The 23,283-nt window shown below is 37.0% G+C and overlaps 3 protein-coding genes across 6 annotated transcripts in view; 1 reads left to right on the top strand and 2 right to left on the bottom strand.

The window, feature by feature from the left end:
- Positions 1 to 18,865, bottom strand: part of ncanb (neurocan b) — a 140,315-nt gene extending 121,450 nt beyond the window's left edge. For 2 of the 3 annotated variants that reach the window (XM_079593119.1, XM_079593121.1), the window contains exons 1-3: positions 18,728 to 18,865; positions 17,093 to 17,197; positions 7,622 to 7,735 (exon numbers count right to left, since the gene is read on the bottom strand). The gene's annotated coding sequence lies outside the window, so the exon portion shown is untranslated. The remainder of the gene's footprint in view (positions 1 to 7,621; positions 7,736 to 17,092; positions 17,198 to 18,727) is intronic. The other variant, XM_079593120.1, reaches the window with a different exon arrangement.
- A 118-nt stretch (positions 18,866 to 18,983) lies between these two features.
- Positions 18,984 to 21,341, top strand: nr2c2ap (nuclear receptor 2C2-associated protein). The gene is made up of 5 exons (XM_079593124.1): positions 18,984 to 19,064; positions 19,187 to 19,277; positions 19,364 to 19,469; positions 20,930 to 20,998; positions 21,203 to 21,341. Exons 1-5 carry the CDS (start codon positions 19,027 to 19,029, stop codon positions 21,322 to 21,324), a joined length of 426 nt encoding a protein of 141 aa, XP_079449250.1. The 5' UTR covers positions 18,984 to 19,026; the 3' UTR covers positions 21,325 to 21,341.
- Positions 21,342 to 21,411: 70 nt separating this feature from the next.
- On the bottom strand, positions 21,412 to 23,157 carry rfxank (regulatory factor X-associated ankyrin-containing protein). 2 transcript variants are annotated; one of them, XM_079593122.1, is made up of 8 exons: positions 22,794 to 23,157; positions 22,571 to 22,682; positions 22,426 to 22,491; positions 22,245 to 22,345; positions 22,045 to 22,170; positions 21,855 to 21,921; positions 21,699 to 21,779; positions 21,412 to 21,609 (listed from the first exon to the last, which is right to left on the bottom strand). In XM_079593122.1, exons 2-8 carry the CDS (start codon positions 22,662 to 22,664, stop codon positions 21,539 to 21,541), a joined length of 606 nt encoding a protein of 201 aa, XP_079449248.1. In that variant the 5' UTR covers positions 22,665 to 22,682; positions 22,794 to 23,157; the 3' UTR covers positions 21,412 to 21,538. The 2 variants fall into 2 exon arrangements, with proteins under 2 accessions (XP_079449248.1, XP_079449249.1); XM_079593123.1 differs by having other exon boundaries at positions 22,571 to 22,679; positions 22,794 to 23,105.
- Between the last annotated feature and the right edge of the window lie 126 nt (positions 23,158 to 23,283).

Raw genomic sequence — 23,283 nt, 5'->3', positions numbered from 1 at the left:
TTAATATTTACATTTATTCATTTGCGCAGATACTTTAATGCAATGTGACTGATATGGGTAGTGGAGTAGCGGACGGGCATCCAGGGATGGGCGCTGCAATATCCAAAAGTTACTTTAAAAGTAATGCGTTACACCTTAAAATAGTAACTGATTGCGTAAGAGTTACTTTTTATGAAAAGTAATGTTACATTACTTTTTCTCCCCTGGGCTGGGCTTGCATGTTTGTTTTTTAATTACAAAAAATATATATATATTTTGGCAAATACAAAGACACTTGGACACCAAAAGTGCAAATACAAAATTAAATGCAAATTCACGCCTGTACAATAGAGGGCGCAGCTCAAATAAACCTATTAGCTGTGCAGAAGAAAAGGACGCAGGAGAAATGTAATTCTTGCAGGTTTGCGTAGTACACCGAGTTTTCATTTCACTCTTTTTGTTCATTTTGAGGAATACTGAATCTGTTTTTGTGCAAGAGAGGGGAGTAAATGCATGCTCACATTTAGTCTAGAACTACAATAACCATCATGTTTACACAGCGCACACAACGCCTCTAAACTTTACCCAAGATTGCTCTCAACATGGGGACAGGAGAGCTGTCAGTCAATAAATAGTTAACTTCAGTTACTTATTTGAAAAAGTAACTTGGATATTTTGTTGTAAATTTATCAAAGTGTTAATTTACTAGGTACTTCAAACGATTATCTGATTACATAACTCGCGTTACTTGTAATGCGTTACCCAACTATTTGATCTCTTATTTCAAATATGTGACCCTGAAACACATAACCAGTCACATGGGTTAATTTTTCGAAATTGAGATGTATACATCATATGAAAGCTGAATAAATAAGCTTTCTATTGATGTATGGTTTGTCAGGATAGGACAATATTTGGCCGAGATAAAACTATTATCTGGAAAATCTGGAATCTGAGGGTGCAAAAAATCACAACATTGAGAAAATCACCTTTAGAGTTGTCCATTTATGTTCGCGATTGTGCTGCATTCACTCACAAAAATAAATGTTTTATATATTTACGGTATGAAATTTACAAAATATCTTCATGGTCTTTACTTAATATCCTAATCATTTTTGGCATAAAATAAAAATATACGATAATTTTGACCCATACAATGTATTGTTGGCTATTGCCACAAATATACCCGTGCAACTGGTTTTGTGATCCAGGGTCACATATGTGCTATTTGATCTTACAATATCATCAAAACAAGGGTCTGAAACTCTAAAGCCTGGTTTTCAATCGGGGACCGTGGACCCCTGCGGGTCTAAGAAGCTCCAGGGGGTCTGTGAACAGATATATAAAACATATGGACATTTCTTTAATAAACAAATAAGTAAATAAAACTATATAGTTCAAAGCTTGTTTTTAAATGTTGTTTTGCCTACAGATTTTTTTTTTTTTTACTCGAAAAAGAACTAACTTGCATAACATTCAGCTGGTTCTCCTGTTCTGTCGGTCACCACATTAGTGCATAAAACTAGCATTAGACAAATCCAATACATAACATATTATTTTGGGGTGCCCCATAGGGCAATAATATTGTTATAAAAATGTCATATAATAAAATAAAATAAAGTTGAAAAAAATAAAGCATTTTTATACTGTGTCTAGGGCCCCTGAATTATTTATTTACGTATTACCTTATTTACAAATTTGTGCTTGAATACTTTCAGAGGTTAGAGTCTGAACTGTGGACGTTTCTGATTGATTGTAAATCCATTCATTTTCCCTTTAATCCATTTATCCACTGTCGACAGTGTCGGGAAACCGCAAATCTACAGTTCTATAGCTTTACCTTTCTCCACAGCCACTACCATTGTGGCTGGCGGGGGTTGACTTGACTCTGGCATGGGGCCAGGCCTACCGCACGGCTCTTTGACCCAGAAACCACTGACACAAGCACTTAACGGTGGTCGCCCATCTCATCTTGGTCACTTGCCATCGGCTCGAGGGGGGAGGATGGGGGAAACAAAGCTTGGTAATGATGCCGTGTTGGCTGCCTGGTTAAAGACCTTTATGGGAGCCACGGAGAAGCCACGGAGCGTGGAGAAAAGAAGAGTGTCAGCACAAGATCCTAATGAGAATGAAATGAAGCTGCTTGGATGGGGGGGCCCAGCTGATCCATAATTGATGAGGGTGAAATGCGGAGACTCGTCGGGTGTAAATGATAAACACACTACAGCGGTGAGAAATTACAGCTTGCCTTTGGCTTGCATTTTGGATGATTCGGCGTGCGAGATGTGCCTATTGGATTTTTAATTGCATACCTATATGGACCACTCGTAATTGCGCTCCTCTGTGCGGCACTTAAAGAAATCTACGGGCGAACATATTAAAAATTCCCCTCAACACATAAGCAGAGCATTATAAATGAAAAAATTCCCAATGTCAAGAGGCATAATGTCAAAAGACATATAACTTATTACCATTCTGCCTAATTAGCAATTACACAGGCTCCAAAGCAGGTAAGTACATGTAATAATGTGCCAGTCATGCAAATCTTAAGCCATTATGGCTTTCATGAGGCATTGGACATTGATTGAAATAATAAAACAGTAACAGTACACTGTAAAGTAAATAAAGCGTTTATTGTTGTACACTTTACAAGAAAACATTAGTACTGTCAAACCGATTAATTGCGATTAATCGCATCTAACATATACATTATATATACATACATACATACAGGTGAAACTCCTTCACAATATTCTAATTTTGAATTTGGGGTTTTCATAGCTGTAAGCCATAATCATCAAAATTGTAAGAAATAAAGCACGATATTTAAATTTTTCGAGTTTCACCTGTGTATATATATATATGTATACTGTATATATATATATATATATATATATGTGTGTGTCTGTGTGTATATATATATATACACACACACACACACACACACAAATATAAACACACACACACACATATATATATATATATATATGTGTGTGTGTGTGTGTGTGTGTGTTTATATGTGTATATATACGTGTTTATATATATATGTGTGTGTGTGTGTGTGTGTGTGTGTGTGTGTGTGTGTGTGTGTGTGTGTGTGTGTGTGTGTGTGTGTGTGTGTGTGTGTGTGTGTTTATATGTGTATATATACACAGACACGCACACATATACACATATTTAATATCTGTAAATATAATAATATATATATATATATAAACACATATTATATAGACACAAAATTTATTTTAAATGCGATTAATCGAGTTGATAGCACTAATGTTTCTTTAATTGTTTGTGAAATTTACTAGCTTCTTAGTGAAAATTGTTTCCAAGTAATCTTTTAGTGGACCATTGAACAGTAGATTATAAGATTGTTATAATTTTTATTTATTTATTACTTTTATTTATTTAAGTATTTTTATTTTATTTAAATACCATAAATTAAACATCGTTCTATGGTGTACTTTTTACACAATTTTTATTTATTTATAAATACAACAAAGCTCAGTTTAATTTGTATTGTGTCCAATGTCAAGACAAATCCATAAATTGAGCATAGATTTGGGTTGAGGAATAAAAACTACGACAAAATTAATGAAATGTCATGTTTTAACTGTATTCTACCTCACCCGCCCGTCTGCTTCATCATATTACATTTAACAACTCTATTGCTGACATTCTTCATAAAAATAGATGCAAAAGCAGCAGCTTGTCATCCTTACTGTTGTTATAGTCAGTCAGTCAGTCAGTCTATAATAATCATTGTGTCAGTCTATAATTCAGGTAAGCACACATGATCAAAATAAACACCAAGAATATTGCTGGTTTGAAAACAACCTCAGGAAGTAGATTTAACTGTCATCGCCACACAACTATCTGAGTGACAGTATCCTCCAGCACAAACATTAAGAACAAATAAACAACAGAAACAAAGAAGGCGTGATGTACTCACAGTCTTAACCTTGCCAAGACTTTAACCTTTATCAAAGCTGCGTTGTGTTATTGAAGAACAAGTTTTATGTCCGTTGCCTATATATGGAAAATGAATGGTGGCATTAGATTTTATGACTTGATATTAATAAATAAAAAATCTTTAATATCTCCTGATAACCAATATGTTACCAACATATCATGCGTTCCTACTTTTATGGTGGTATACTTTGTGCTTTTTGCAGCTTGCTTGACAGTTTAATGTTTTCATTATATGGAAAAGAACAGCGTGGGCACACAAATAAACTGAATAAATAAAATCATAGAGGACAACTTGAGGGGGAGTGAATAATGACATCTGTATTACTTTAAAGAAGAAAATAAAGTAAAACTGATTTTGGATCAGGAGGACATAATAAACAACAATTATCTTTAATGCTGACACAATGCAGCACACCGAGTATATTATACAGAATACATCCAGGCCTCAAAGCAGATGGAATAGCCAAACCATGTGGGTGGATGTTGGCCTAAGAAATCATAATTGGCAGATTTAACCCATCAGGCTTCATAAACTCTCTTCCTTACCTCCAGGCCGAGACAACGTTGGGATCAAAAGAGTGTCCTTGGGCTGAGTAGTGTTACACAGAGGGCAAAGCTTAATTCCACCAGATATAAACACACATACACTCTCACTGCAAGCAAACACACAATCACAAATAATAGAAATACAACATATACGCCTACAGCCACTTACAAACACAAATACCCGTCATAAAAATCCTCTCTAGCTTCATTAGATTCTTCAGCATGAGAAGTGAAAGCAGGGATATTTTATATCATGTAAGATGCACTTTGTTAACAACATGCTGTGTTGCACAGACGAGCTCCCAATCCATACGGAGCCTTGAAATCTAAAAAAGAACATGTCTGTTGCTATGCCTCCTTGATGGAGATGCAACCAGATGTACTATTACTTCCTGCCTAAGGGAAACATTGCTTATCTATAAAAAGACAGAAAGAGATTTCATCTCAAATTATCCCTTCTTGTGTCATACTTGTTAACGGAATGTTCCAGGTTTAATACAAGTCAAGCTCTAAAGGCACAGATGCTGTTAGAAGAATTAAAATTCATCCCTCAGTTTCTAACAAACAAATAAAAGCCATGTTGGCAGTAATGCGCTTATGGAAGTCTATAAAGCAAAGCATTGCACCAGGAGAAGCGTTAAAGGTACACTGTGAAGTATTTTATTAGCTAAAATCATGTCTTTATTCATAAATATGTCCTCATTGGTGTAAAATTACCTCAATGATCTGACATCCTCGTAAGCGAATCATTTCTTATCTTTATTACATTGGATGGGTCCAAGGAGGCTTCCATGTCGTTCCGCCATTTTGAAAAACTATAATAGCAGAGAGGGACAAAAAGCACTAGCCTACCTCAACGCGTTTCCACGACGCACTTTCGTTCAGAGCCAGTGTCACGTGACTGAAACCAGCTAAAACGGACAAGGGGATTAGTGAGTGCCCCGGAACATTTTAAAGGCTGCACGGTACTTCATAATGCAGGATCATACTTATGCCGAGCCCCAGAAGATACTTTTTACAGTCTGTGATTCATACTGTAACATTAGTTTGTTCGTTGTGTGTCCAGTTGCAGTTTGTTTGAAATAACGAACCTCATCACCCGAAAAAAAACTCGATGAAGTGCCATTGGAAGGCATGTTGTCATAGCTTCTTGCTACATAACGGCAACCGTAGTTGCAACACACATTTGAAAAAGTGAGGCGCTAGAGAGCACTATTCGTTTGAATGCAAAATACAATTTCACAGCTAGATGGGACTGGAGAAATTCCAACACAGAGTACCTTTAAAATACGGATACGGATACGGATCTGGATGCACAATACATCGGTTCCATATCAGATGATAATCGAGATTATTTTTAATTTATCAGAAGATACTGAATGTTCAGTTGTCACACAGACACAGTATATTATAAATTCTCTGGTGCTTAAATTCATATTTAGCATTTAAAATGAATGATTTTAGTATTTTCATTTTATTTTTAAACTTATTTAGACAAAAAAATATCTATTTATTAGTTATTGGCCATAAACTAAAAAGAAAAAGTATTAGAATTTTAATATCAGTGCATCTCTAGAGTTAAAATGAGAATCGTGTGATAAAATCACCGGTCTGTGCAAAGTTATATGCAATTTTTCCATGCAAAACTTCTGTGATGACCATTAAAAAAAAAAAAACAGAAGAAAAAAATTTGCATAATAATCTGTTACCTCTGATAACAGATCACTCTCAATTGTAATATGGACTCATGCACTTTCTGTAAAGATGCTTTGAAATTATGTGTATTGTGAAAAGCGCTATACAAATAAATGTGAATTGAATAAAAAACACACTGATGTTAATTCATCCAGAACAGTAACCAATTATTTGCTTGTTTGGATGATTTGAAATGGTCTGCAACGGCAAGCCAAAGATGCTGTCGATAAAGCTTGGCTTGTTTTAACCCTGCTATACACCTTTAATACAAGTAAACCAAACAGATACCTCAACGGCCGAACGGACTTTTGGCAAATAAAAAGGGATCGCAGTAAGCGGCGATAGGACATCTGGAAAGAAATTTCCTGAGGTTCAGATTCACATTGTTGCCAAGAGCGATACCTGAGTGAGGATTTCATGGTTTACACTTTATCATCCAATGAAAGCAATCCGACAACTGTCAGGCTGACATTTCACAAGAGCAAGGTTAAAAAAAAGAGAGAAAAAAAGCCCATTTTCACCGATTCACCCTATTATGTGTGAGGGAAAGCTAGGTGTTAATGGGAAACGCTCTGTGATTCTACGCGACTGTGTCCTTTTCAGACGTGGAATGGACTCGGTAAGCAGCGTCTGTGAGAGCACTAGTGCCCATTAAACCAGCAAGGCTAGAAACTGTGAAAGCCGGGGGGATGGCCATAGCAATTCAGGCTGCTTGTCTCAGAGGAAACACTTCTGTCAGTTATGCTTGGCCAAAGCACAACAGCCTAAAAAAAAGCCCAAGTGCTTCATTCTCCAAGAGTTCTCGCTATAAGAGCGAAGTCTTATAAAATACGCCTTTTGTGTAACCATCTCAACGCTTTTGCAACCAACAAGAACACCTCTGTGGCAACATGCTAAAAAATTGTGTCACCCTACAACACCCTAGAATTATGTCTGCAAGTTTTTTGGGGCAAAAATATAAAAATCTAGTTTTCATTTGCTTTCTCAGACACAATCTTTGGATGATGTATTGGTGTGGTTGTTGCTTCTAAGTGCAACCCACAGAATTTTTCAAGCATTTTGCTGTTATTTTCATCTCACAAAAAAAAAACATTTCTAAGGTGCATAATAAAGGGCTACTGAACTTGTTTCCACTTCACACAATGTTCTTCTGTCTTAAAGCAACACTACCAAAACCGTATCGTTGGGTCATCAAGTCGTAACAGGGTGAAAGGAACTTCTGGATTCGCTTTGCGGTCCTATATCTGCTATAACCGCACTATGCAAGTTTGCCAGATCGGGTCGCGTTTCTGTAGTTCGAATGAGACATAAGAAAACTACAAATTTGTCTTGCTTTACGTCAAGCGTTACAACAGGCATTATTTTGTTTTTCTTCGTTTCTGATGTCGCAATACATCATACTTTCATGAAATCATGCATCATACTCTACCTTGTCTGTGGACATCGTTCATTCCAAAGCCGGTGCTGGATAAACGGCGAGCGTGCGTGCGACAGTAGGCTGAATTATTTACGACAGCGGTAATGGACAATTCCGCTTCCAAACCTGTAGGGCGACCAAAGAGGAAAAGTTTTTTAGTGTTGCTTTAAAGGGATAGTTAACCTAAATATAAAAGTTTTGCCATCATTTTCTCTTCCTTATGTATTTTACAAACCATATGACTTCATGGAATTGGTTTCTAGTTGTCCAAGCTGCTCTATGGTGACTATGGCTGTCAAGCAAGATTTAGTAAATAACAACTTCAATTTCAGTCTGTTCGCCACACAATACTATCGTCCAGCTTCCGAATATAGTGTGAAAGTCATATGAACTTCTCTTTTTGGAGGCAGGTCAGAATCATTATATGGAAGAGAGCAGCTCAGACATTCTTCAAAACTTCTCCATTGACGCTCTATTGATGGAAGAACAAACATCATACAGTTCTAAAATTACATGAAGTTGTTGAGTAAATAATGACAGAACTCTTATGTTGGGCTGGACTATCCATAAAAGGACAAGGTACAAACAAGTATACGGTCAATATATTAGGGATGCACCGATGAACATTTTTGCCGATACCGATAACTCTTTATATTTGAAAGCCGATAAGAGATATATTGGCTGATAAATCTAAATCCAAGTTTTAATATCATTTTTGAGATCCTGATTACAAAAACAAAAGTCTCACCATTAAAATCCATGTTCCAACCACACAATTAAAATGATGTTCTCATTATAATTTGATGTAGCCTATATAACAGACTTGTGTTGCACTTATCTCTATTTTCCTTTTTAGAAGTGATTTCAATCCTATTTCAAGCAATTCAAAACCATCATGGCAAACAGTGCGCATCTGAAGTGTCTCAGCTGAAGGAAATAATCCATTATTAATCAGCTTTAATATATCGGCCACATTTTTTTATTGGCCCGATAACGATAACATTAAAAATGAACATATATCGACCGATACCGATATGGTTGTCGATATATCGTGCATCCCTAGTACAATATATATCTTCTGGAATTTGAAGGTTTCAGGATGGGGATACATCCCCATGAACTCGAGAGGTACTCCAGGGCTTTTGATACTATAACAATAAGATGTGTCACATCTCATGCCCAAAACACCCCCAAAGACAATTCTCTTTTCAAAGCTGTGACAGTACGATTGTTCCCTCTTTTTCCTCTTTCATTTTGATGGCTTTGTTAACCTGACCGCTCATCTGAATCACCCTTTCATCTACAAAGCAGTAAGCTAATTGGCATTGTCCCTGCACAACCCATTGGGACATTCCTAAAATCCACACAGAGAGTGAAAAATGAAATGTCTAAGCAATGTTAAAACTTTTTTAGACTTGTTAAAAAAAAAAAAAAAACAGGCTGAAAGCCAAGGGTAATAGTCTCGTGATGTTAACTTTCTCTCTACAAACTCGTTCGTTTAACACTTATCTTCATAAAATGTCCGTACGTTTTTTGTTCTGATTCTGATGAATAGAGTTTACAACTGATTGTGGGAGTATTTTGATCAACTGATCAACCCCCTTTTGAGAAAACAATACGCACACTGCTTTGTACTATCCCCGGTCGATGTTTTAAACCAGATGAGGCTTTCTGACACAGATTTGCTAGTCATGCTTATAGTCTGCTTACTCCTAATCAAAGGAAGCCTCTGTAAAAAAAAGTTCCCATGGCCCGAGGGGAGATTTGTTTAGTCTTTAATGGCGTGAGAGAGACACGCTATGCATCTCGGTGGTTTGTGTGGGGCCTAAATTGCGTCTCCGAAGGACAACTCATCATATCAAAGGCAACAGAATGAGTCTCAACTTTTAATGAGTGTGCCGGTTAGAAACCGTGTGCCTTGTGTCAAACGTATTTGTCCCTTTCCCTGAACAATAATGCTTTCAACCCTGATCCTCTATCATAGTAATGAGTCTATGGATCCTTGTGAGCATTCGCCTTGAGAATGAGAAGTTATCTGCAAAAGTGGAAGAATGTAAAAAATAGACACGATCCAAAGCACTGCAGAGAGTTCCAAAGCGTTCATAACTATAAGTGGCGATGTGTATCGAAAGTAGAGAGACGCTACAGTGTGTGATGATCTTTCAGAAATGCAAACTGGAATCTGATAAGCCTGGAGAAGCTGTTTGCGACTCTCTGGATCACAGAATAGCTATGGTTGCTCATAAAACCCATCAAAAGATTAAAGCTCACCTCTATCTTCAAAGGAACAGTTTACCCAGAAATGAAAATTCAGTTTACTCACTCTCATTTCGTCCCAAACCCGTATGACTACCTTGCTTTCAGGAAGATGTTTAGCAGCATGTTTATACAGTTCCTGAGGAATGTTCTCATGATCCTCAATGAGCATTGGAGCCTATTTTTACTTGCCACTAGATCCCAAACTTTCAAGGGCATGCACGGCTTCTTACCTTCGACAGTCAAGCATTCTTTTCACTGTAACAAAGTAGTTTCACGAAGATCCCAACAAGATAACAATCAGGTGTAATACATGATGTCTGAGTGTGTGTCTGGCCACTCAAGATAAAGACACAAGTTTCACTACACTCAATGATGGGGAAAGGATTTAAAAGATATCAACCTCGATGGAATATTATGGGTTTCCATTCTTTCCCAAACAAGATAAGATGTATTTACCACACAACAAATGATGCACTTCACCACAGTCTTAATTAGTCGAGGCCAGACATTTGTTGTAGCAAAGAAATGAAGTCTGGACCTTCTTGTAACAAATCAACGTCTTTGTTGCCAGAATATCTCTTGAATGTTCCTTCATTGAGAAGAACTTTTTGTGACTTTGGGATCCTGGAGCTCTATTACACACTTGTCTGTTCACTTTAAACTGATCCACAAACAATAACTGCGTTCCCATGAAATGACGCTGAGTCAGTTAGTTTGTCTGTCTCCAAATCCTGCTCCAAAAGTTGGCCTGCCGAGAAGTCGTAAGGATAGTGGTTATAATACAGTATATAAGGGCAATCCAATTTCTCGCCTTAATCCAGTTCCAAGCCATCAGATTTGTGGGCCATGGATTGTCGCGCCGTAATCCTATTAATATTCAGTCTGAATTATCTGACTGCTTGAAAATGTGTTTACAGTAACAAGGCCACAATTCTATTTGATTTGGTATTGGTTTCAAAGGTAATTTAAGTCAGCACTTTATTTCATATAAACACTGCTTTTCATAATTTGATTGGTGTTTTTTGCAGGGACTTTGAAGATGAGATTGGATTCCACACCTAGTACAACACATCTATCTCCAGAATGCTGAAACCTTCAAATTTATCTAAAATGTTAAGCAAACACTTCCAACTGCACTCAAAGTGTTTTCCCTTCAGTCCCTAACATACGAGAAGCACTCAGACAAGCTAATTATGTGTCAACATCAGGATTTAACGTCTGTGCGTTATGTAAATTCACCTGAAAAAAAGATGTTTACATATCTGTATCTGAAGACTAGACTTGAAAGATGTTCAGCATGTTGCTAGGCTACCACGAACGACTGAGACATTCTTCTGGTCTTTGGTTCAACAAAAGGGTTACCGTCCTAGTCCCAGTAAATTGCTCAGCGTGACTCAGAATGACTCTGAGAATAAGGAACAGACTTACAAATAATTTCCTCTTCTGTCATACAGAGTATTCCGTCCAGTGACATTTCTAAACCACTGATCCGATGACTCCCCACCAAAATGCCAGTGCCATGTTAAATGGCTGGGTTAACAGTGACATGGTATCAGAGATCAGATGAATTAAACCATTTAACTTCAGCTGCATAGAGGAAAGAGCAATTTAAGCCATTCTACGGTTAAAGTCGCGATGTAATGGCAGCAGCAACAGATCTTGTCTTCCATATTGTGACGTAGGCAACATCCGAGTGAAGCAGATTATAGAGAAAAAAAAGAAGGCCATGGTCTACAATACATTCAATCGATTGGATGGAGGCTGATCTGAATGCGAGCTTGCAGTAGATTGTAAGAAAGTGGTGGCGATTATGCAGACGAAACGGAGAAGTCCGGCATACGTCACCAGAGAGTAAACTATCATTTCACCAGAGATCAAGTTGACATTTTGATAAAAATGTATTAAATAAATAAATAAATAAAAATGAAACATGTATGGATGAATCGTTCACAACAAGATAAACATGCATTTTAGGGATACACAATATATCAGTCACCATAGCGAGAATTGGACGATATATGAGCATTTTTAGTGTTATCGTTATCGGCCCGATATCGTTATAGTGTTATTGTTATCGTTAAATTTGCCCGATATATTAAAGCAGATAAATAATAGATTATTTCCTTCAGCTGAGACACTTCAAATACGCATTGTTCACCATGATGGCTTTGAATGGCTTGAAATATGATTAAAATCACTTAAAAAAAGAAAAGTACAGTTAAGTGTAAACATAAAACATAAAATTACATTGAGAACATCATAATAATATTTGTGATTGGGATATGGCTTTTAATGGTGAGACATTTGTTTTTGTAATCAGACTCTCAAAAATTATGTAAAAATTGGGATTTAGATTTATCGGCCAATATATCGGTTATCGGCTTTCAAATATAAAGAATTATCGGTTATCGGTATTGGCCAAAACTTTCATATCGGTGCGTCCCTAATGCATTTAGAAAAAAAAACGGTGTAATTTCCATTTCATGCCAACTTTAATTTATTTGTTGATTTTAAGAGGGAAGGCTGTGGAACAAAAAGTCATTATTTCACCCAATGTTAAACCCAATGTAACAAAAAAAATGCTAACATTGGAGTCCCTCAAGATAGCCTCAATGTACTGGTAAAAATCCTCTTCAGACGTGGTTATTTGCACACATGTAAACACGAGATATTGCATTGCAATGGACAGCGATATCACAGGGTTTCCACAAAGCAGTAGTTCTCAAGCACAAGGGCTTAACTTACTAGAAACACTTGCATTGTCTGGTTTCCCAAAGCCAGGCAAAATATATTCGCAGACCAGGTCCAAGTGTCTGGGAGGTTCATCGTTCTCATTTGAGGAGCTGCAATGAGAGCGTAGATGTATTATGTGGGGATGAGCTGAAGAAATTGGATATAAAGTGAAAGAGTTTGAATGGAGTTTGCATGAAAATTGGATCACTTATGAGGTGAAATTGGCCCCATTCAGAATCTAAATCAATTGGATTGGACAATATTGGAGCTTGAATTGAACTAGCAGCAACTGAATTGACCCCGTCATGATGATGAAGTCCTCTTTGGCAGCTGTTGGACTTCGAGACCACCACCTCTCTGAACCCCTACAAATATACACAGACTCATAATGCTCCAGTGGCTGCCTATTAAAGGTGGACTCTTTGCATGGTAGCATATTATCTGGTTCTCAACCAGTCCTCCACAAACATTTCATGTTGAGCCGCCCAGATGTTCACAGCTGTCGGTTGGTGTACGTCTCAGTTAATGAGATGGAATCATCCTAATTCAAGGTGTTATTATGTGATAATAGCAGTAAAAGCAATTTGCAAGGTTAATCTATTCTAAAGTTCAAGTAAAAGGCATAAAGGCCGTGCGAAACTAGCAAGGATTCACACCTTTGTTTCTCACGGATGTAGGCGACTGTGTGAGGCAGCTGTTTTCATTCAAGGCATTGGGAAAGAAAATGCACTGGGGAAACTAGTAATCGAATACAACTCACGGCCTGAAAAGCGCACAGAAGGACCTTCAAAAAGAACACATTGGTCAATTTGTTCATATAACAACATGACCTTGTGAAAATTTGGTGCGTTCGCCAAATGATTTGTCTTTTATGTCGAAAGGGTTTTTTGACTAAAACAGCCTTGATGATGCTTTAAACAGCGCTTTGAAATGGCACTCATATTAATTTAATTTGCACTCTAGATGTTTATTTTCCATTTGATCTGCAACATTACTTACTCTCATGCACAGACCAAGAGTTTAACAACAGGCAAATTAAATCACCATGACAACAAATGACCTCTTATGTCCTTCTATGAATGCTAAAACAACTGAAGGCATGAGGAATCTGTGAAGGCATCTGTACCAAAGCCCAGAGAGCTGTGCTGCGGTATACATCCTAGGTAGGCAACTGTCTTCTAAGGGTACGTTTATATGGTAATGATGTACTAAAAAAGGAAAAGGTTTTCCTTTCTGTTAAACGCGCACAGACGACAATGCTTTCAAAATGATCCCTGTTCACACGGATCCACAAAAAAGGACTACAAATGCTGTATTATTCATGCCAGGCCAGTAGGTGGCGATGTCACTTTGTAAATAAATACCACGCGCCTATAGACTGAACACGTAATACACATGCGCATGACGTCACCGTTTTTACAAATGTGCATTTTTGTTGTTTACGGTGTGACGATAACAGTATCGTTTTCAAAAACGTGCACTTTGAAACCCGTTTTTAAAAGTTTCAGTTTTCAGGCCCCCAAAACGCTGTTGTCTTGTAAATGAACAGCCAAAACGCATAAAGATTTTTGAAAACGGTGACATGTAAACAGCCCCAAGCCAGGATTCTAAAACAATTGGAAGTTGAAATGAAATGTCTTTGAAACAAATTTCACTCAAAGATTCATAAATAATTACAAAGAAACTGTTAGCATGTTGCTGTTAAGCTGATGACACAATCTGCGTTCACACCATGTCTTGATTATCGTAATTACGTGATGACAAAACATGATGTTCTCAGAGCTGTTCACGTTCACTGACTCGGAATTATGCGTTTCTATGGCAACATTATCAACACCTAAATGTGGTCAGGTGGCACAGCGTTCACATGATACAAGGAGCTCTCAGAAAATTCTGAGTTTACAAGTTATGAGTCAATTACAATTACGAGTCCTACGTGGACGTAAACACTTTTAACAAGTCGGAATCTCATAATCATGATCATTCCGACATGGTGTGAATGCGCCTCAATACTCTAAAAAATGCATAGCAGATGAATACCAGTTGATGGTCTATTTTTATAATAGGATTTAGCTATTTGTATCACTAGTTTTCAATACTAAATTAAATAAATTATAGTATATACATATTTTTTTTGTCTTTACATCAGGAAGAGCATGTTGATGATGTCTTATGCCTGCTACAGACTGCGATTTTGACTATGAGTCTGGGACAGCCCAAAATTATACAATGTGTACCGGGCATTAAAATGCTGTCTAGGTAGACAGTAACCTGGCACTAGTCCCAAATGGAGAAGTGTAAAATTTTCAATATAGCAGGTTCTTCTACTTCTAGCCCTTGGGCGATTTAGGTCGAGCACCAGTGGAGTATTTAAACCAAAGAGGGCACACTTCACAAACCCTGCTGATGCAGGCCGTTTTTACAGTAGAACCAATAGCCAAGGGGATTTACTGCTCTGTTCACAAGGTACCATGACAAAGTGCAATGGCTTGACAACAGGACAGTGCTGCTGAGGTCTGTCATTTGCCAAAAGGTGATAGTAAGCCCTGCAGTTATTCTACAGAGATGAAGCTGACATTGCTCCAGTTGTAATCTATTGCACATGTGAGATAACTTAAGTATTTTTCTCAGGATCAAAATCAGAGAAACAGGAGACTTCAAGAAATATTACGGGTTCAGCAAAAGCTAATCTCATGATTTGAGGCATAATACTGAATTACCATAATTAATTTAAACTTAAATTAATTCATTTCTTAAAAGAAACACAAACAATTGAGTTACAGTGCGGCACTTACACTGAAAGTGAACGTGGCAATCCGTTAACATTAAAATACTCAGCGTTTCAATACTACAGCCACAAGACGCAAACAGTAGGCTATATTGGAATGGGGGGGGGGGGCACTTGTGTAAAGTTATAGCCAATTTTACAACTTGTAGCCGTTAAAACGCCATACACCCTGCAACAACTGTGCAAATTATGATTTGAACCACTTTACGGCTCAAATTATACACATTTTAAAAGAGGAATTAATTAATGCAAGTGCAAGTGTTTACAAATTATAAGCTGCTACAAAAATCGCATGCCTTTTGCTTTTTATAAAGAAAACTAGGGACAAATCGTAATAATTTTGTTTGTAGTAATCAACATTTTGCTGCAAATGCTGTTAATTGGCAGAATCTTCTTTTTAAAATCCCTCCAATGAATCTCATTGCTTGTGTTACCAAGATCTGGCTTGAGATTTGTCTACCCAATGGGAAGTAAACAGCTTTCACCATTTGAATTATGGCAAATATGCGCCTAGGCAAATACCTAAAGTTGCCAAGCACATTTTAAATCTGATTTCCCTATAACATCACCATTACAAAGACTAAATCATCCATTAGCAACTGAAAGCTTTCTATTTAACAAACAGTGATTAGAGCACATACTGAATATTTCCCTGTCATCAATCTTCTTTTCTGCGTCCATCCATCTTTCTTCTAATTTAGTGCTGGCAGTAGCACACATGTTCACCGTGAATAATGACTGCCAGCCTCTCTAAGACAATGTACTGGAAAAGAGACAATAATCAAAATCTTTTGCTTGCAGTTGTAAGAGAATAAAGCACGAGCGACTGCACTTTCTAACGGAAGCAGCCGAGCATATTGTGCAAATGCTTCGCTCCTAAAGGGTTTAATTATGAGTCGAGCTAATATTGAAGCAGAAAATTCTGGTGCCGGGGACAAGTATACGAGACTTGCCAAAAACCATGTAACGGCTCAGACATATCGCTAATTGCTCCAGAGCAAACAGATGTGTCTTCTATTTGGAGCCATTTTCAGCTTATTAAAGCACGGAGTGCCTTGTGGGACATCAAATGGCATTCGGAATAATTGATTGGCTGTGAATATCGTTTCAACCTACGGCATGCAAAAAGAAAATGCCATCCATATATCATTCTTTGAGTGGTGATTTTCAACCATGATTGAAAATCAACAGCAATATAACAGATTTTATGGCTTCTTCGTGCTTAACATATTGCACAAATTGAATTTCCCTGTAAAATGGCTGTCATTTATTGCAATATTATCAAACAGAACTAAGCCCCGCCTTAAATGTTTTACTGACCAATCCTGTGCTTGAAACCCCAAATAATTTTTTTTGTTTCTGTTGATTTTCAATGAAGTGCCTTTTACAAACCAATTTCAAATGCTTTATTGTAGGTGTGATCTACTAAATGCAATAATCTAATAGCCTACGTATGAAGTGTCTTGTTTTGTTTATTTTATGGAGAACTTGGTTAATCAGACCAATCAGAGACTTTTAACTGCAACTCTTCCTTTTTATCATACAAATGCGTCATTAAATGTCTACTAATTTATAAATTTGATTCTGAGATTAGGTAAAAACCATACAGACACAGGTTTATGGGTTAAATTTCAAACTTGAAATTTGGACAAATTTCAAAACAGTTATGACTTTTGTTACGAAAGCCTCGTTTGCTGAAATACCTTGGTAGTTTGATGCGTGCTCCAAATCACTGGTTTGAAACCAATGATTCACAAAAGTTTTGAAGCTTCACAAAGGGTGTTTCGGAAGCGTCCATCGCTAATGACCTGTACAAAAACAAAAACAAAAACACTTAGCGACATTGCTAACTCAAGACAAGATTTTAAAAAAATCCAATTAGAAAGAATTAGAGTTCCTTGTGTGCTCATAAAGTGGTAAAAATTGAATGGATATTACTCGTACGTGAGCTGGAATGAAGAGTGACATTGCAAGCATTTCATTTGCCATTTGTCTTGAAAGAAATTGTTAAATGAAGCAGTAGCATGATTAAAAACTGCAGAGACTGCAAATCAGAATCAAGGCAGTTGACTGAAAAGAGAGACGCTTAACATGAACGCAATTACAACTTTGAGTGAAGAAGAACAGTTCCTAACATTTCTACAATGCATTCACTACAATGTATATCCTAATAAGTTAGCAGAACTCAAAGAAAATTAGGTGATCAGTTTTAGATATTGATTTTCTCCTCCACACGAATGTTAATTGCTAACTTGAAATATTGAGCAATATAATACAATCATTTGACTGTACTGTGATCTCTTTAGCTACTCTGGCCTCTACGTTGACCTGAATCAATACCTGAAGTCTACTTTGCCCTGAATTAAATTCAATTATCATCATTCATTTTCCTTGAAACAAATGTAGGATATTAATTTGGAAATGAGGGCTGAAGCACAGATTAATTTACAGGGGGTGGGGGAGGTAATTTCTGTAAAACTTAAAATGGTCTCAACACACAGATTGTCCATTAACAAACTGGAAAAGAGAAAAAGCTTTTCTACAACGTGGCGCATGGCAACAGTTGCTAAGGATTGGTCAGTAACTAATGCGGAGTTTAGCAAAGGGTCATTTAGGTATTTTTGGATAATACCAGACATTTTACAGATATTGTATAACATACTGTATAGCAAAGATTTGTATTGTCTAAGAATTCCAGAGTTCAATTGTAGCTTGTATTACGTGCAGTTAGAAGTGTGGTTTTGTTTTTTTAAAAATCAGACTGAAAATGTATTGTGATCTTGAACGTGTTCGCTCTCTCGTCAGTTTGATCGGCCCATAGATTGTAAACCTTATAAGACCAATCAAACAAACTGAAGCTGGAAAGTTTATTTATAATCTTGTCAATCCCTCTCTTTCTCGGATCTTGCTTCTCTATACAGCAAGAAAAAATGTATTCCAAAAATAGCCGAACACAGTTTTAGATTAAAGCTGTAACTGATGCAAATAAGACAAGAGAGAAGATTGTGACATCAAATGTGGTGCTCTGGCAAGTCACACTCCTCAAAAAAATATTAATAAACAAGTCTAAAATTATCTTTCCACTGTAAGATTTCAGTCTATGTGTGGTTCTAATGTGGTTTTGCTTCAGAGGTCCAGATTTTACAGACAATCAAAGCTGTCCTTAAAGATTAAAAACTGAAATTAATTTATACTACCATGAACTGCTTAAACTCAACTAACTTATATGCAAAAATAGAAACAGAAAGGGAGGGATTAACAAGAGAACAGTCAAAAAAAAAAAGCCAACGCATGAAAATCTGAATTTAATGTAGGCTATTAACTCATATCCACATTACCTTGCTTTGCTCATAATTTCCAAGGCAACCTGTCCGTGTTGGAATCTGCCAAATTGGCTGCTTCTGCCTTATAAAAAAATGATTCTGAACAAGAATACGATTGAGTTTGGTTAGATGCACAGTACATGCAGTTCTGGACTGTTCAAGTGGAGTTGAGGCCAAAAATATGACCCTCCGTGGTTATCAATTTGAGGAGCGACACTGACATCTAACGGTAGAGAAGTGAAGCACACACTGCCCTCACTGTCGTGAAATACGCATGTCTGTGTTTTGCCCTCAGTTGAAAGGTCGATTTGAAGATGGCAGAGTCATTGATTTGTAACAACACACAAAGCAGGTAAAAACGTGGGTGTTTCATATTACTAACATGAATATTAACTAGGCCTGTATTTTCTTTTTGTAAAACACATACTATATTAACGCAGTAGGAACCATGTAAATGAGGTTTCTGTCACGCAGGGTGAGTTCTGTGCTAAACAGAGATGTCAAACAGTTCGGAAAGAAGTTCATGTTTGATTCCAATGAGGAGACGTGCTGGAATTCTGACCAGGTGATTTTGCCGAGATTGTGCGACGTTTTGTTTCGTGTTGTGGTTGCTTTATACCCGTTTTATCTATTCTTGTTTATTTTTATTAGGGTGAATCTCAGTGGGTTGTCTTTGAGTTTCCACAGCCTGTGAAAGTATCAGAGCTCATACTGCAGTTCCAAGGAGGGTTTTCAGGAAAATCTTGTAAATTAAAAGGTCAGTCATCAACACAAACAACAGCTTTTTAGCGGTAACATTTGAAAGAATGACATACCATGAGCTCCGAGGTTGTTAAGCGATGGTAGCCCATACTGTAACGTATATAGGCTGCAGTTTCCTGTGATTGACGTTGTTTGAAGATAGTGTTTATAACTACCGAAGTCCAATAGAGCTTTGCTAATATTTTTTATTAACTTATTTTGTATTTGATATGCTATTTTTGTTTTATTTTGTATAATTGAAAGTGTAATACATGTTAATGAAACGAAAACGATCGTCTTTTCTTCCCAATTGTGACGTATATCCGAGTAAAATGACTTCTCGGAGTCGGACAAGAAAAAAAGTTGTCCTTGGTCTGTCAATGTCTTGGATTTAATATGGTTCTGTGTTGAGCCTTCCATATCAGTTTTTCGTTGAAACTTCACTGTTTGTGTCATTTTGCCGTAGCCTAATCATATTTTACTATTAAAGGTAGGGTAGGTAGGATTTATATAAAAACTTTTTACCAAATTTGATTAAACTTTCTATATATATCAATGCATAATTAAAATGTAAGTACTCTGATAAAAAGAGTATAAAAATCGAGTGACTCTAGACCGTTTAATCTTCATTAAACACAGCTCATTATTTCCATTCGGGACGAATCACAGGATTGGCTTGCGCGACTGTCACTCTCCGTCGCCATGACTACCGCCGTTATTACTGGCTCTGCCCACGTGCGCGCAGTCGCGCACCCGTTTTTAGGTGGGAGTGAATGGAATTAATGAGCTGTGTTTAATGAAGATTAAACGGTCTAGAGTCACTCGATTTGTATACTCTTTTTATCAGAGTACTTACATTTTAATTATGCATTGGTATATAAAGACAGTTTAAACAAATTTGAATAAAAGTTTTTTTTAGACAATTCTGACCTACCCTACCTTTAATAATAATAAATTAATTAAAAAACAAGAGAAAATGTAGGGAGAAAATTGATTGGATCGTTTTTGATGTGGGTGACAGGTTGTACTTATTCAATCAAAATAGCTGTTTCAGCCTCAAAACAAGTGACAGCCTAAATGTGTGAGTCATTGAATCATTCATGCAACTGATTCCTTGTTAAACGTTGCTACATTCACATGGAAAAAACATTACTTTATAATACCATTTTATCATGTGTGTGTGTAACAATTTTCAGAAACATAGCACTCTTGCTTTTGATTTTTGCTTGTTTCAAAAAGTCACATACTGTATTTTGTTGGTAATTATTCTTAAATATTCTCACCCTGAATGTGCAAGATTATGGAAGTAAAATTTGTCACAGTACTGAAGCTTTTGTTAAATGCTTACGGAGAAACCACTTAAAAAGTGTCACTGTTGTGCTCTATCACGAGTATTCTAACGATTAAGTCACACAAATAGGCCTTATACAGTTGTTCATATGAGTAAAAGCCATTAAAATGCTTTCTTTTCTACAGGTTCTGCCAAAGAAGAGGACCTTGAACATATTTTAGACCTCTATCCAGAGGACAACAACTGTCTACAAATATCCTTCCATTTTTTGCTTCCACTTATAAATGCATTTAATCACCATATTCTTTCATATTGACTCATTTAAACTCACACCAGAATTAGTGGACATTTATGGTGCCTTCTACACCTTTGTTTTCTGTCCATTCCTGACCAATGGCCAAATTGCCAATGTCTTAATTTTATCCCAAGCTTATCAAATCCTTGATTCTTCACCCACAGTTTTCCCATTCAAGATGCCCCTTTGGTGCAGAGGCTGAAAATAGTGTTTGAAAACAGTGCTGACTTTTTTGGAAGAATAATTGTTTACACATTAGATATCCTGGGGGAAAAGGTTTTGTAATGTTTTGAGAAAAGGACATAGAGGAAGTATGAAGAGGCGGGAATGCCATTCACGTGCCTTTTGAGGTCAACACACATGAACTGCATGTTTGTAAAAGTGTTTTTTAATAAAAACAAAAAGTAGAAAAACAGATTGTTATTTCTTGCATGTCAAAATAAAGCTGTACAGTATTATGCAGGATTATTGTAAAGTCTTCAAAGAACAGTCCTTTGCTTCATGTGTTCTCCGACACTGAAACTGGTCCCCGAAACAGCTTCAAAATGTGATCTTCAAGAAATTTTTGCACTGAAAATGAGTTGGTAGACTACTCAGTTATTAATTGATTCAATATGCTGGATTATTTGCACATCAGTATACTGTAAGGAATTACTTGCCTTTTTTGTGGCCCAATGCAACAGCAAGGGCAACAGGACTGTATCCAGAGTCTGCTTCGAACGTGATATCTGCCCCACATCCTAAACACAAACTTACTTCAGTTTGTCATCACAAATAATAAAACAAAATGTGTGAATTTTTTTTAAAAGACTTACCTAGGAGAGCTTCAACACATTTAATGTGATTGCCACGAACTGCATAGAGAAGAGGGGTCCCACCATTCTGTGTTTGAAATTGAAAGCATGATAAGGTGTACATTTTCTACAGTAATTAATGTTTGTGTCAAATGTTTCAATAGTTTTTGTAAAAAATTTAAAATAAATTCAACAATTAAATTGCTCATACCCAGTCATAGGAATCAATCTCAATGTCATGTTGTAGGAGAATATTAACAATATCTGCAAATCCTCCTGCGCTGGCCAAAGACAGGGCACTTTCTCGTTCCCGAGCTAGTGTTCTCGGATCTGCTCCCTAATATAATATATCATATAATAATATATTGCCCAGTCTCAGTTACTAAAAAAATGTGTCTTTCAAATTCTCACCTTCTGAAGAAGGAACTCTACCACCATTATCTCTCCAAATGCAGCAGCCCACATTAGTGGTGTGAAACCTCGCTCATCTTGACTGTTAAGCAGAGAGCTGTCTGCAAGATTACCCATACATGTCGTTTATTTATTTCAGCAAGCGTTGGATAGGCTACATATGTTGTATATTTATGGGTACCTTTGGATAAATGTATCTCCAGTTGTGAAATCTCTCCATGGGCTGCAAGCTGATGAATTGAGAGGTCTACAGGGCATAATTAAAACTCACAATTATGTTCAAAAAGGCTGCATTTCGTGCATTTGGAAGGAGGTGAAAGACTCACTATCTAAAGTGGCCGGTCGGACGGTGACCTCATTCCCACGCTGTTTATTCGTCAGAGTGGTCGAGTGGTTCTCGTCAAGTCTGTTTTCCATCATCACTGATCATTACACCTGCTTTAAATGTACGCAATTTAGACAATAAACAATGCTAGCACAAATTACTATGGCCTATTTATTTTTTTATACTAATATAAAATAATAAAACGTGTCTTAGGAGTATCTTACCTTCGATTCCTTACACTTTATGAACAAATACTTTGATCTTAAACTTCACAGGCTTGTAAGATCACATATGCTGCTTTTGTTTCCTGATTCGTTTGCAAAAGTGAAACTGAAATAGGAGACTTGCATGTGCATTGGGCTCAACACAACCCGCACACTAGTGAATCACATCGTATGAAGTACTTTTCTCATCATATATATTGCACTTTTTGGCTGCAAACTTAATCGCATCATCCTAAACTATTAGAGTTGGAGGTGTTTTTCGTGAACGATTCTGTGGTTTTGAACGAATCTTTAAAGAATCGTACTAGTTCACTTTCATTCACTGACTCTTTTAAGCGCGTGACTTTCCTGCCTTCAGAGACTGACTAGAGCTCGAGCCAATAGCATTCGAGTGCGGGCGGGGGAGAAGCATTTCATTGGTTGGGTCAATTGACTCAATAGTCCCCCTTCACTGCGTAGGAGTTTTGATACGGAGCTTATTGGAATGATT

The sequence above is a fragment of the Phoxinus phoxinus genome (genome assembly GCF_949152265.1).
Source record: "Phoxinus phoxinus genome assembly, chromosome: 20".
Taxonomy (NCBI): Eukaryota; Metazoa; Chordata; class Actinopteri; order Cypriniformes; family Leuciscidae; genus Phoxinus; species Phoxinus phoxinus.
The sequence above is the reverse complement of the archived record's forward strand: the minus strand, read 5'-3'. Positions and strand labels throughout refer to the sequence as shown.